Below are 15486 nucleotides of genomic sequence, written 5' to 3'. Positions count from 1 at the left end.
ATCGTTGTAGCTGTTTTTGCACTGTATGTTTATTTGTGTGTGTCGAGCTCAATGAGTCCTGCAGAGATTCAGGAGGCTCAGATGTGGAACCGGTCTGGTCTGTAGTCCCAGTTGAGCTGCTGGAGTCACTGCATGTCTCTCTCTCTGAGTCACTGAAGCCGGTTAAACTGCTGACGGCGCTCCTGTTCCCGCCGACAGCCTCAGGTGACGCCACGCCGAACGCATGAATCACTTCACTTCTGGATTTTGGGTGATGTTGTTGCTGACTGATGAGGCGCTCAGAACCTCTGTGGCCGCTGAGGCTCATGGGAACTGTGGTTTATTATTATTCTTCCTGTCCTTCTGTATAAAGGCCCGTTTCCACTTTACATCATGGTTGGATTGTGGCGCTGACGGCATCCTCACGAGGACTTCTGTCCGTTCAGAAGGACCTTTCTCTCTTTCTGTCCGGCCGCCCAGTTTGAATAAAGTTTATTAGAATTGTCACTGAGCTCAGTTCAGAAGGAGAACGATACAGGTGGTGTGAAGTAACACAGCAGGCTGGATCAATAAAAAGGTTCTGAGCTGGTGAAGTTACTGCTCAGCCGTCGAGATAAAGAGCATCTCAGATCTATAAACTCAGCTGGTAGCAGAGTGCAGGGGAGCATGTAAGTGAGTCAACGTCCACACAGAGGAACCGCATGCTGCTGCACTAACAGAGGAGGGCGGTGCCAGAAGACTAAATGTGGCCCCCAGAGGTTTCTCTGTGGTGCTGACGAGGCTTTAAAAGTTCTTGTGAGGTGTTCAGAGGGAACCGCAGCATCTGTGAAAGCTTCTCGCAGGCCGCTACGCTGTCACAGAGCTCTTTAAAGAGAAACGGTTTTGCAGTTTGGGCAGAGGTCAGCTCTGTTGCCTCACAGCAAAAAGGTCTTGGGTGGAACCTTGGTGGTCCCAGGCCTTTCTGTGTGCAGGTTGCAAGTTCTCCCTGTGTCTGCCTTTTGTCCAGTGTCAGCTGGGATTTTAATGCTCACTCCAGGCTCTTCAAGGCTCTTTGAAGCATTTTTCAGAAGGTGTTGAAGAGCTTACAGAAGTCCTTGAAAGGTTTCCAGGGGTTCTTTAGTGGATTCCAGGTCTGTGATTCAGTTTCCTTTCACCAGGAGACCTTAGACCTTCTGTTTCCTTGATTACGTGCAGTCTGTTCTGTAAGCCGACTCAAAGACAAACACAGACCTGAAGTTGTTGAGTTTGCATGAAGTCACCTGATCAGAGAAGCTGATCGTTTAACCTCCAGGTCGTTTTACTGAGAGGGGTTCGTATTTTCACATGTGGTTTCATCTCCTGTTCAGAGTTCAAACATTTTAACACTTCTAACGAGCATCTGGAGTCTGTTGTTCTTAAAGTTCAACATAAAAGAGTCCACTAGACTTTTAAAGGTTTATAACTTGTATAAAATCTGAATATCAAACTCCTTTTTCACTCCCTTTAATTGAAAAAGCTGTACATTTAATGTGTATTTTTATTTTACAGATTCTTGTCTTTGAAGTATTTTGAACATGTCCTGACTGCGTTTGTCCCCTACAGGTCCTGGACTTGGACAGATCGATTCTGTACAAGATCAAGAAGTCGGTGAAGGCCATCAACACGTCTGGTCTGGGTGAGTGACAGTTTCACCTCATTCTGTCCAAAAATACCGACGCTTCTCACCACAGAGCTTCTGCATGTCACTTCCTGTCTGCTCAGACTCGAGCTGCCAACATCTCACCTCCCTTTATCAAACATTCAGACTGTAACTCTCGTCGGTCTCATTTAACCTGCTGATCGTTGTAGATTCACTCAAATGTGACTCCATGACAGCATTATGCTTTCGGCTTGCCGAATGACGGGAATAATTGTAGTCCTAAAATTCAGAACATGTTTTCCAACTGCACTTAAAGTATTCAGTGCGTCCCCCCTGGGCAGGAGAGGAGGGGGATCTCTCCTGAACGATGACACACATCCTTCACTCTGCACTGTTACTTCTGTTTATGTGCAGCAGCAGAGTTTGAATTAATATCAGTTGTTACCAATAAAAAGTTCAATTGTATATTATTGTTTTATCTGTTTTCAGTCCCTTTTCCTCAACAAAATAAATATCTTAGTAGAAAGATACCGAAAGATTCCTGATTAAAGTCTGTCTGTCTTTACCCCAAATAGAAATAACAACAGAGTGACAAACACCATCAAAGTTAGATTTTGGGTTTTGTGCTGTCGATGCATCTGTCAGGCTCAGACTCTCCCGTCTGTTGCTTCTTATACGTGCAGAGACAAGCCTGTAAAACAGGAGGGAAACTGTCTCCGTTCTGATCTTGAAGGGAATTTACAGACAGCTGAAATATTTAAAAGGATAAAAGGTTGAATTGTCTCCTAGAGGTACAACTAAAAAGGCGACAGTTGACCTAAATATGAAATGAAACAAATATAGCATCCACTATTACATCATGTAGAGTGAAACATTCAGTCAAATGAAACGTGCGGAGCGTGATGGGTGGTGCTGATGGAGCGTACTGGAGCTCCCTGCTGAAACACAGCTGAAAGTGATCTTTTATGAACCCAGCTGGTTCAGTTCCTCAGTGTGGTGGGGTTGTGTTCGGGCAGGTGGAGTCTCACCTCCACACATTCCTGTCATACCGCTGTCCTGTCCCAGCATGCAGAGGGAGAGCCCGCCTGTCTGCGGACACAGAGAGAAGAAGAGACTCAAACAAAGATGGTTCGTTGATCTAAACAAAAACATTTGGCACAAAGCTTCTGAAACACCCTGTCCTTCGCTTTGCTACATCCGTATCAAAGTAGCGTGTTTGACCTTTTAAAGCAGCTCTAATAGTTTTTCTAACACCTCTGTGTGAGCTGACTGAAGATTCAGCTGCTGATTCTCTAAGAGACTCTGAGCTGGTTGTTAATCTCTCCGGATGCAGCTTCCTGTTCTGCTTCACTGTCAGAGCGTCGATTCAGAGAAGAAGAAGCTGTAAGAAGCCAGCGAGCACAAACTCAAGTTTGACTTTAACACCAGTGACTCGTGACTTCAGTTGGACTTAATGCCCAAATATAACTGATGATATATAAAAAAAACCTGACATTTGTTGCTTCTGTCTTTTTTATAGAGGCCTACAGGTTATTTAATAAAGTTAAATAACTCTTAATTCTTTAACTCTTATTAAAATGACTAGTACAGGGCCCGTTCACAGGGCTTCTTTTTAGATAGATGCAGTGCAGCTTGTTCAAAATGTGCGTCTCACATCGTTTCACCTACAGTGTTAATAACACTGAAACAACACGACAGTGGTGGAGATGCTGCGAAATATTCAGTGCTTCCTTAGAATTCTCAGTTTCAACACATTCATTCCTAACATTTATCAAACCTGCGTGATGACGATAACGCCGTTTAACTAATTCTCTATCACAGCATTTAAGCCCCGCAAGCTGCTCGGTTCAGCGCTGTTCTCTTCTAGATGCATTAATTCTGAACCTGTCTTGGGTCTAAATTGCACCAAACACGACACTGCATTCCCCTCGGTCCACAGCAACACAACCGCCACGTGGGAAGTCGATCGGATGAACGGTTCCTGACAAAATCATAATACAAACAGACAGACTGAGATTATGAGAAAAAGTTTGGTGGAGAGCACATTATGACTTGTTTAGCAGTGTTTGGGACTTACAGTATCTCACAAAGTGAGTACACCCCTCACATTTTTGACACTGAAGAAATGACACTTCGCTACAGTGTAAAGTAGTGAGTGTATAACAGTGTAAATCTGCTGTCCCCACAAAATAACACATCACACAGCCCTAAGTGAAAATGTCCAAATTGGGCCCAATTAGACACTTTCCCTCCCTGGTGTCATGTGACTTGTTAGTGTTAGTGAATGTGGAGCAGGTGCGGTAAATTTGGTGGAGAGCACATTGACTTGTTTAGCAGTCATGTTTGGGTTACTTGTGACTTGTGACTAACAATGACCTGGTCCCCCATCTGAAGCATTTAGCATCTAAAGAGCCAGATGTTTCCCTCAGGAGCTGGTGGAGACCAAACACAGAGCTCACAGAGAGAGAATATTGGACTCCCCTTCACCAGCAGTTACAAACACAACTGCAGATGAAGCAGCATGTTGATCTGCAGCTGCTGGAGGAGGAAACCAGCTGCTGTCTAATCATAAGATCAACATGTTAACTTAAAGATGACGATGTGTTAATGTTGAGTTCACAGCTTGTTTCTGCTGAAAATAAGTGGACAAAAAAACTGGTTAGTGCAGGTTTTAAATTTGCATGCTTTAAGGGGGTGTTTTTGGGCGACGTGCTGCTTGCTAACCTCAGCTAGAAATTAATCTTATTGGTTAAACACAAACAAAACTGTAAATCAAATGGTTTCATTTAATAACTTACTCAGCTCATTTGTACTTATTTAGATTTTATAGGCAGAGATGGTCTAAAGGTTAGATAATGGTTCAATCCCCGGGACTGACAGGATGATTCTGGGTGTGGAAAGTCAACATGCGGCGCTTGCTATCCCTCATTTACCCCCACTGAGGTGCCCTTAACCCCAACTGCTCCAGTGGAGCTGCTCAGTGGTCAGCAGATCAGACTGTGGTTGTACTGGTCAGCTTCCAGGTCTCAATGTGATCAGGGTCTTCCTGCAAAAGAGAGACGTCCTCTCAGTGGAGCTCCTCTGAATAAAAGTTAAAAATAATAATAAGAGTTTTGTTTTTAGAAACATATCAGAAGGCGTGTTCACTGTTTCGTTGAAAGGGAGAAGCTGTTGCAGCCATCAGCTGGTCTCGCTGTAGGAAAGCACTGTGACACTTTGGTGTTCTGGGTGCTGAAACAAAAACCACCACTTTAAATAGAGCGTGTTGCCTAAAGGACGTGGCCTGGGTCTCGTGCAGCGGTTAATCCAGTGTGACAGAAATCATCCTGTGAGAGGTTGTGAAAGTAAAGAGTGAAAGCGACCGCAGCTTCCTGTCCGTGTTTATTTTCTGTTTACCTCAAATCCAAGGTTTATTTATTATCTGCTTTGAGTTACTGTGTATTAAAATATACATATAACACATCTGCCAAACAAAAATTAAGCGTCTGGCCCAGAGCAAAGGGATTCATAATCACTTACACAGTCTAGGTTTCTATGTTTTGGGGAACAGAGATCCTCTCCAGGCCTTGAAGACTCATTCAAGGAGAGGAGAGGAACAACGAGAAGGGAAAACACAAAACAATCTCACAGCTCTGACCTAAACCCTACATACGTGAACAGAGAAGAGAAAAGTAGAGATAAAAAGATGAAACAATTTTCTGCCATAATATTCATTTTAATTTTTGTTTCTGTATTATTTATTTTTTTAAACTGGTGGTATTCTGCTCATTTTCAGGTTCAAAATCTTAATTAGCGGTTGTACCAGAACAGGTTTACATGGTTTAATTTTCAAAAAACACCATATTTTTCTCATCTTGCACGTTGCTGCAGCTCCTCTTTTCACCCTGTGTGTTGTACGCTCCGCTCTTGAGCTACAGAGTGATGCATCTTACTTGTACAAAATCTTTGTTGGGAGTTGCACATGTGCGGTTCCCAGGTAAGGACTACTAGCCAATCAGAAGCAGAAGGGCGGGTCGTATGAAACAAGGTAGTGTGATCCAAATCAAAGCCGCTTCAGACTGCGATCATAACCTAGCAGATGGTATAAGTTACTCTCAAGTCCACAACATCATTGTTCCACATCTTACCATCAGGACAAAACGTTGAACTGTTGCCGGTGTTCTGACGATCTGTGCTGCCTTGCCGAAAAATGCTACCTTATGTGTTCCCTTTTCCAATCCCATAAAGTTATAACTCTCACAGTATTATGACATATTCTGTTTATTGATTATATTGTAACATCATTTCAGGTTTAGCATAATATCCCCTATCAAATAATGCTCCCATTACAGAATCATTTTATATTACACCACTACTCACTCCATGTGTACTGTACTACGGGAGAGCATGTTGAAACATTATATAATGCCATCTTTATTCCTCAAAGACTAATAATGATTTTTTTTATTTTTTATGTTACTGACAATCAGCCACTTTCTCAACGGCATGCCCAACAGCAAGGTTGCACAGATTTATGGGCGTGGAAACAAACCACGCTTGTGGGTCATACGCATGCGCAGAACCGCTAAGTAGCACAAGTAGCACCGGTGTTCTGACGATCTATGCTGCCTTGCCAAAAAATGCTACCATAGCACAAATCGATAGACCCGACTCTACTCGGCCCTGCTCCGTTTTCCATTGCAGACAGTACCCAGAGATAGTACGTAGCTTGTCGTCATAGCGACACCACACACAACTGCCGTGATGTAATGTTCAATGCGACACACACACCAACGATCCACACAGCTTTCTCTTTTTTAAGTTAAAGCGTTTCAACATTACTCAGAATGTAAAGACAGATAAGCGGTATGAAAAGCTTCCAGCTGTGTTTTCCTCTGCCGTTGTTGCTGCAGCGGTCTGTGTGACGGCGGGAGCAGAGGGCTCTGTGAGCGGGCGGCTGGCCGGCCTCACACGCTCCTCCACAGCAGGCTTCCCCCGCAGCCACTTGCGGAGCTCCTCAATTCCAACAGTATTCAAGCACATTTTTGTTCCGCCATCACTTAAAACTGTCAATATTCCATACAAAAACTGTAAAATATAATGCAATAGTGCAATGATGATGCAGTGAATAGTGAATATTCTCTCTGACCAATCAGCAGTCTGTCGTGTTTTCACGTTACATTTTAGTTTCCCTCAGCTCGCTTGGAACCTCGACGGAGGTGATATGAAAAAAAGTACCTGTTAGCAGGTACAGGTCCAACATTTCTACAATGGAAAACCAAACAAAGGCGAGTCGAGCCAAAGGGCCTCCGCTCAGACTAGCTTGGTGTGAGGGTTTGCCTGACCCCGCTAGCTGCTTGGCAAGCTTTATGACGTGTTTTCATTGTGACGTCACAAGTAAAGGAAGTGAAGGGCTGGACTACAAACGAGCTGTTTTCAGTTCAGAGCAGAGTTTTCTGTGGGAGATGGGAACTCACTTCAGGCTTTTTCACTTTGCAAACCTGTTACATGCACAACAAAGAGATATAACGCAATAAAGGAGAGGGGAAAAGCCTAAAACCAGAATACCACCTCTTTAAAGTTTTATAATGCATAATTTAAATGCTAATTAAATTAATCTATTTATAATGGCTCATTTTATACATGGATTTAATCATTGATTAAAATAAACCTCATTAAAACACTGTATTATTCTGGTGGCACTTTACTGCCTCTGTACAAACTGAAGCAGGAGCAGATCAGGAATCACTACGGCTAGAAGATGACAAAATATTAAGTTGGGGTAAATTAATAGGTAAAGATTTATTCCTGCAGCACTTTTCAAAACAAAAGTGGTAAAGTGCTTCACATGTAAAGTGCTCTCTCTCGTTCATTTAATTTAAATAATGATAATAAAAAACACACAGACTATACTCCGTGTCTTCTGTTTCCTGTGTTTCAGCTCACGTGGAGAACGAGGAGCAGTACGTCGGGTCGCTGGAGAAATTCGGAGACAACTGTGTGAGCAGGGAAGAGGCCGAGGTCGGCTCAGCCTTCCTCAAGTTCGCCGTCTTCACCAAAGAGCTGACGGCGCTCTTCAAGAACCTGGTGAGGAACCGACCTCGCACCGCGATGAGTGAAACAAACAGAGCTGTTAGAGGAACTTTACATTGAGACACTTGGAGGTTTGTGCTCTAACAAGACTTCCTGTTTGCAGTTGCAGAACATGAACAACATCATCACGTTTCCTCTGGACAGTCTGCTGAAGGGAGACCTGAAAGGAGTCAAAGGGGTTTGTGTTCAGTCTTAAAGCTTCGAACAACCAGTCTGAACTTACAGATTCTTTCATTCATCTGCTGATTATCTTTAAAATATCTGTAGATAAGGAGATTTACGGTGGCCCTGAGGGCTCAACACACTGCAACTTAAGAAAACACATGCAAACTCCTCAAGTGACCACCACGTGAACAGTTTAGAAAAATGAATAAACAACATCCGGTTAGACTTTCAAAATAAAATATGTGGTTAATGTTGAGAAACGTTGTAGTTTGGTAAAAAATGAGTGACATAAAGGGAGTTAAAAACTATGTTAAAAACTATGTTAAAAGTAAAATACATTAAAAAGAATTTTAAAAGTTCAGAGTCTACTACGGCTTCTTTTAGCATTTATCAATGACGCTACAGGGTCTCGACCAAGCGTCCATATGACACAACTTGGTAGTGAAGTGGATTATGGGATATGTTACATTTACATTTATTCATTTAGCTGACGCTTTTATCCAAAGCATGTACATGTCAGAGGTCGCACGCCTCTGGAGTAACTAGAGGATAAGTGTCTTGCTCAGGGACGGGTTATTGGATGGGTCACAGTGGGGGATTGAACCCGGGTCTCTCACACCAAAGGCATCATCTTATCCATTGCACCATCACCATGTGTTACCACACATGTCACACAGAACGCAACGAGTGGAAAAACTAATGTTGAACGTGTTCTTTGGTTTAAATGGTGTGACAGAGAGTTTCAGAGGTGAAATGGTGAACTTGAGATCATCTAAAGGCCAAACAGCAAATATCTATAAGATCAGAATTTAAAGGAAATCCGCTGTCGGATAATCGACTGCAGTAACTTCATGATCCACAAACCAGCCAAACTGCAGCGTGTTGAGCCTTCAGGGCCACCGTAGTAAAATGACAGTTTCCTAGAGTCCAAGCGGACAGACATCTTCAGACGTCTTGTTTTGTTTGACATAGAGTCTAAAACCCAAAGAGAATGAGTTTACTGTCAAAGACGACAGAGAGAAGCAGCAAATCCTCTGAGCTGAGAAGCTGAAACATGGGAACGTTTTCACTTTATAGATGAAAGAATATGATTATTAAAATAATCACCAATTAATTCTGTACTTCACGGTCCGACGGGCCGGTACAGGAGCTTCTTAAAAAAGTAGAATATGGGAGCACCAGACTGAGAGATGAAAGACTCAGGAGTTAATCAGCTGATCAGAGCTCTGCTCAGGTCCATGTTTCTGTTTTATAAACTCTTTATTATAAAAATTTTTAAGATGCTGGAGTTTTTTTATTTCCATGAGCTGTAAACCGTAATCATCCAGATTAAAACCAACAAAAAAGGCCTGAAGTATTATGTGTAATGAATCTACACTATATGAAAGTTTCACCTTTTCACTTATATTACAGAAGAAAATGAACTGTTCAATATTCTTTAAAATAATTTCTAGATGCACCTGCTGTCGTCAGTTTACTGACTGAACGTTCATGTGGTGAAGATGCAGTGTGAAAAGTACCTTGAATAGAAGTCCGTGTTTTGACCTTTTTAATGATGATGTCTTTGTGCTGCTTGTTTTTAACCAACTGCATGAGATAAGTTAAAGAACTGATCTGCGTCAGAGTTTATATCAAACACAGAATGTTAAATAAAACAAAGAAGATTTCTGCAGGCAGTGAAGTTTGGAAAAGAACAAAACCTACGTTAAGGTGTTGAAATATTTCCTGAGTGAGTCACAGGTCGAAGTCCTCTCTGTGTTTGTGAAGCAATGCTGCGATGTGATTGGTCAGAGTTCAGTCTAATCATGTGACTCCTCTTCCTCCTTCAGGATCTGAAGAAGCCGTTCGACAAGGCCTGGAAGGATTATGAGACCAAGCTGTAAGACCAGAAACAGTCTGCGCCTCCTCTTCCTGTTCACCACTGAGTTCAATAAAGTTTCATACTTTAAAAACGATAAAACACAAAGAGTTGTCTTCATAAGTCACTAAATCTTTAGAGTTAACTTTATTTTCACTACAGCAAAGATGTTAGGAGCTCATAGTGCCAGACAGACAAAAGACAGCATGCTAAATAGAAAACATAAATAAGAACATATTGATTAAATAAATACAGAGAAGATGATAAACTAAAGACAAAATGTACGTTTAGGTGCTGACAGTCGAATAGATCTTGTTCTGAGCGCTCGGATTTTAAAACCTCACCGGGTCTCAAAACTAAACTGGATACTTCCTCAAAAAAATATATATATATGTAATTTCAGCCGCGTCAGCTGGTTGTAGATTTTGTAAACGTTGCTTTCCCATTTAAGGTTTGCAGAGATCGTAGTCGATCTAACCGAACACCAGCGGATCATCAGCAGTACGCTCATCTGTGTGTGGTTAATAAAGCCAACGGGTCACTTCCTGTCCTGCAGGAATCCAGAAACACACGGGTTCATTATACTTTACTGCACTAACAAGTACTCAAATCTTCTACTTTAGTAATACCACAGTGTAGAAATACTCTGATACAAGGAAATCTGGTATTTGCATCACACTCATTATGCAGAATAAGTTTATTATATTACTGGATTATAACTATTGATGTTAATTAATGTGTTGAGCTCCTTTTAATGACGCTTCATCTCTAATAATATCTCATCATTTATTATATTTTGTCTATTAATCTGCAAAGTAACTAAAGCTGTCAGATAAGTGTAGTGAAAATGTAAATAAGAGGACATGTAGATTATGTAGTACATTGTTCCTTTGCTGGTTCCAGTGCTGGTTTTCATGACTTGACCTTTGACCTCCTGCAGAGCGAAGATTGAGAAGGAGAAGAGGGAGCACGCCAAGCAGCACGGGATGATCCGCACCGAGTTCAGCGGAGGAGAGATCGCCGAGGAGATGGAGAAGGAGCGGCGGCTCTTCCAGCTGCAGATGTGTGAGGTGAGGTCACACGGGGGGTCAGGGGTCACATGACTTAAAGTCAGGTTTCACGTCCTCTCGTGTGGAACGAACCCTGATCTTTCCTCAAGTCACAAACTGAAGTGGAACATTTAGAACAAAGTCAGACGTGGCTGCAGATAAATCAGACCTGCAGGTCAGAAACATCTGGCAGGTCGTATTACAGATGTGCTGCATCGTTTTAGACACGTGTTCCCAAAATCCCAACTTTGAACACGTGCAGATGTCATCTGGAATGTGAAATAAAGCTCAGAGGGTTTAAACAACATTAGGGAAAAAAACACAATTTTTTTTTATTGATTCAACCTTTATTTAAACAGCAGAACACATTGAGATAAGATCTCTTTCTCAAGCCAGACCTGGCCAACAAAGGCTGCATTAGAAGTTACACGTGTGACAATACATTAAAACATTTTCTAGATGCCCATATGTACAATTAAGAAAGCATCTACGCTCTAGAGCTGCAACTAATGATTATTTTCATTTTCAACTGATCTGCAGATTATTTTCACAATTAATGGTTTAGTCAATAAAATGTAAAGAAATTGTGAACAATGCTCGTCACAGGAGCCCAAAGTGTCTTCAGATTGTTTCTTTTGTCCAACCAACAGTCCAAAACCCAAAGACTCTTCATTTACTGTCATAAAGGGAAATAAATGAACAGCAATTCCTTAGATTTAAGAAAATGAAACCAGCAAATGTTTCACGTTTGCTTAAAGAAATGACTGAAAGACGAAATCGATTTCCTAAATAGTTCTTTGATCGAATGTTTGTTGCAGCTCTGCTACACTCGGCCTTTAGGGTATCTGCAGCTCTGAGAGGCTCCAGCACCTCTAACTTATTGTAAATTTAATGCAGTCTTCGTCTGTCAGGGGAGACTCACCTGTTCTGTGAGTTCTGCAGAAAGGAAATTTAATGACTCTTTTATTGTGAAAAGAAACATTAAATTTCATTAAGATTTCATAATAATCAGCTGAGTTTTAAAATCATGGTTGTATAATACACCTGGTCTGTTTCACTTCTGATTCATTTTCATTTCATAATTAGTGACAGACCGATTAACCGGGCTGATATCTGGTATCTTTGAGATAATCAGCATCGGCCAGTATCTGCACTCAGGAGCCCGATACATCACAGCAGCTGTAATCTAACAGTGTCCAATATATGTAGTCATACTGTAGAGAACGATGCAGCTGAAAGACGCTCTGAAATCTACAGCAGAACCCAAAGTACGTTTCTGTTTCAGTAATTAATAAAGCTTCAGCTGAAACAACACGTGCTGGGAGAACGTGGAGATTAGACTGGAACAAATATACAGGACTTTGTTTTCATATCAGCTCTCTATATGTCTTATTTATGTATTTAATAAGACAGAAACTGATGTCTGGTTCCTCTCTGCAGTATCTCCTGAAAGTGAACGAGATCAAAGTGAAGAAAGGTGCCGACTTCCTCCAGAACCTCATCAAGTATTTCCACGCTCAGTGCAAGTACGTCACTCTGCAAAGTTATTTAAAGTCTGAAACGTGTTTGTGTCAGTCAGGAGGAAGAACCAGAAATCATCAGTATCTGCACAGAAATGCAGAGAGAAACTTCAAAACTTCATTCAGAACTTAACTTCATTTATTTCTACATGTTTACTTCAATTCAACTTATTACACATTCAGAGATTTGAGCCTTATATTTGCCTTAATAGTTTTATGTATCATTAATGGATTTTTGGTGCAGAACTGAATGTTTTATGTCTGTCAGTTTTTTCCAGGACGGCCTGAAGGCTGTGGAGAGTCTGAAACCCTCTGTAGAGAGACTGGCGACAGACCTGACGGCGGTGAGGACGGATATATTTAATGTAGCGTGAAAACAGAAATTGATTATAGATTATAGAGATTACAGATTAAAATGAGGAACTGCAGTTTCATTTCCTCCTAACGTCTCTGCATGTAAGGTTAGCCGCCTTTAAGCAAGGAAACACATTAAAATATGCTCATCAGTAACGTATAATGTGTGTTTCTGTCTCTTCTTCTGTGGTGCTCAGATTAAGCAGACTCACGACGGAGAGAGGAAACAGCTGACTCAGCTCCGAGACGCCCTGAAGGCGTCGCTGCAGTCGGAGCAGAAGGAGGTGGGAACAGATTCTAGAAGGAGAATAATCTGAATTATAGTTGAGGTTTAGTTGGCAGTGCTGCTGATCAGTGGATGATGAATCTACTCAGCCCTGTTTAAACTTCAGTTTAACAGCTGGTAAAATGGGGCCAATTTCAATATGTTATACTGTTGGCCCTAATCTATATTAATAAATCCAATTTATCATCTGAATATGCTAAAGTTTTACCATAAATGTAGTAAAAAGTACAATATTTCTCTATTAAATGTACCGAAGTAGAAGTAGAAAGGAACGTAAAATAGAAATACTGAAGTAATGTAGAAGTACCTCCCTGCAGTGGCTCTGTGGCCCCTCAGGGGGGCTGACCCCCCACTTTGAGACCCGGTCTCTGAGTTTTACAGTTGGCTGTGTCTCCTGGTTCTCTGCAGGACTCTCAGGCCAAACAGAGCGGCGGTTACAGCCTCCACCAGCTGCAGGGCAACAAGGCTCACGGCACCGAGCGCTCCGGGGTCCTTTACAAGAAAAGTGAGGGGTGAGTGAACTCCCAGAATGATCTGCGCATTCCGATAAGCATTGCTGGTCGAGTTTGCGAGTGAAAGGAAGAGAGGAGACGACTTCACGTGGCTCTCATATCTCCTTTGCTTTGTGAAATTTTCTCTAAGCTGTGAAAAAAGCTCTACAGCAGGTTAGCACGGCTCAGATGGACTCTGAGGTGATGCTCACATGTTATTGTGCCAACATGAGTCACATTTTTAACCTCTTTTTGAATCAAAGTCCAGTTTTATGTTTGTTTGTCGTCGTTCTTCAGAGCGTTTTGTCCGTTAGCGAAACAGATTAGAGAGTTTTTTGGGAACAGTGTGTTTCAGCTCCACATCATGTGCATACATTACAAACAACAAATAAACAATACACTTCACAACATGTAACAACACAGAATACAGTGGCTGAAACAATCATTCAGGGCGTCATGGACTGATAGATTTGTAGAGCTGGTACAGAAAGATCAGTACAGCGATGTGTGTTCTCGTCCTCAGACTGAGGAAGGTTTGGCAGAAGAGGAAGTGCTCTGTGAAGAACGGTTTCCTGACCATCTGCCACGGCACGGTAAGACAACAGATCTCCCATTGGTCCTCCTGCCTGCATCAGCCAATAGAAAGTCTCCTTTTGGGTTTAATTTTCTATTTGAACCGTCTCACTTATGTTTTACTTTAGTTTCTTTTTGTTCCTTCTTTCTTTTATTTTTGAAGTTTTGTTTACAAAGAGCCGCTCAGGACAGGATGCTGTATTATTTTATCTCTGCTCCAGCTCTGGACGTTTTTGGTAAAACAACATAAAACTGGTTTATAGCACCACGTAAACAACTAGCAGAACCTTGATTGTGATGTTGCTCCTTTAGAAACTGAGAGACTGTCCCCAGAGGAGGAGCCCTGATGAATCCAGTGGACTCTGGGGGACGAACCCTTTAGTTGTTTTGCTCTGAACAAGCAGACAGCCAATCATCAGTGGCTCCTGTTTGTCTTGACTGACAGACAAATGCTGTGTGATGGAAAAAAGCATCATGAAAGAAATCTGCAGCTAAAATTATATAAATATTCCCATGATGCTTAGCTGCAGCAGGTGTAACGGTTACCATGATCACCATCTGTAGTGTTAGCATGTGATCATTTAACAATATAACAAATGTTCAGTTAATGTTTGATTTAATTCATTTGAGTCACAAACGAGCTTAAATGATTTGATTTGACATTTATCCTGATAATTATCGATATCCAATGATAAGACACTCGTCCTGATAACATTTTTGGCTGTATCGCCCGGACTAAAATTAAATTATTTAGTTATTTGTGATATAGAGTTATTTTTCTTGCAATAGCGGGATAATTATGTAATATTTTTTGAAGTGAATATACAATATAAATTGTATACAGTAGAATATATTTATCCTGTTACCTATAACATAATAGATTGTTTTGCCGACATAACCAGACAATAAGCCTGTTATCTCAAAACGAGACTAAACGTCTGCGGCCATGCTAGCAGCTCTGTGAGCCTGTACTGTGCACTTTAAGCTAAATGCTATTGTTAGCATGCTAAAAGGCTCATTTTTAACATGTTCACCATCTTAGTTTAGCGTGTTAGCCCAAGTGTTGGACACGTTAACGTGTTGACCTGATGGTGGCGCTAGATGGAAGTTAATACAGTTCATCCTGAGGGAACATTAATGATTGATGGCGATCCAGCCTGGATCATTTTAAATATTTCCGTCTGTATTTATCTGATATCGAGACCTTTGGAGCTCCATAGTCTTGTTTAGTGCGACAGGCGTCCTCTCCTGCTGCTGTCTCACCCTCCTCCCTGCGTCCTCTCCTGCTGCTGTCTCACCCTCCTCCCTGCGTCCTCTCCTGCTGCTGTCTCACCCTCCTCCCTGCGTCCTCTCCTGCTGCTGTCTCACCCTCCTCCCTGCGTCCTCTCCTGCTGCTGTCTCACCCTCCTCCCTGCTTCTTGTCTCTCAGCCTAACAGACCTCCAGCGAAACTGAACTTGCTCACCTGCCAGGTGAAGAAGAATCCAGACGATAAGAGCTTCGACCTGTTCTCACGTAAGCT

The 15486-nt window shown here is 41.9% G+C and overlaps 1 protein-coding gene across 1 annotated transcript in view; it reads left to right on the top strand.

Moving 5' to 3' along the window:
- The window catches only part of asap2b (ArfGAP with SH3 domain, ankyrin repeat and PH domain 2b), a 44301-nt gene that overhangs the window by 6151 nt on the left and 22664 nt on the right, over window positions 1–15486 (top strand). Inside the window, exons 3-13 of the mRNA XM_046059911.1 lie at window positions 1561–1633; window positions 7518–7663; window positions 7773–7847; window positions 9664–9713; window positions 10633–10762; window positions 12182–12267; window positions 12530–12605; window positions 12813–12899; window positions 13310–13413; window positions 13916–13985; window positions 15395–15479. Of these exons, the coding sequence (XP_045915867.1) occupies window positions 1561–1633; window positions 7518–7663; window positions 7773–7847; window positions 9664–9713; window positions 10633–10762; window positions 12182–12267; window positions 12530–12605; window positions 12813–12899; window positions 13310–13413; window positions 13916–13985; window positions 15395–15479 (982 nt within the window). The remainder of the gene's footprint in view (window positions 1–1560; window positions 1634–7517; window positions 7664–7772; window positions 7848–9663; window positions 9714–10632; window positions 10763–12181; window positions 12268–12529; window positions 12606–12812; window positions 12900–13309; window positions 13414–13915; window positions 13986–15394; window positions 15480–15486) is intronic.

The sequence above is a fragment of the Micropterus dolomieu genome, linkage group LG10, assembly GCF_021292245.1.
Source record: "Micropterus dolomieu isolate WLL.071019.BEF.003 ecotype Adirondacks linkage group LG10, ASM2129224v1, whole genome shotgun sequence".
Classification (NCBI taxonomy): Eukaryota; Metazoa; Chordata; class Actinopteri; order Centrarchiformes; family Centrarchidae; genus Micropterus; species Micropterus dolomieu.
This window is presented reverse-complemented; position numbering and strand designations above follow the sequence as displayed.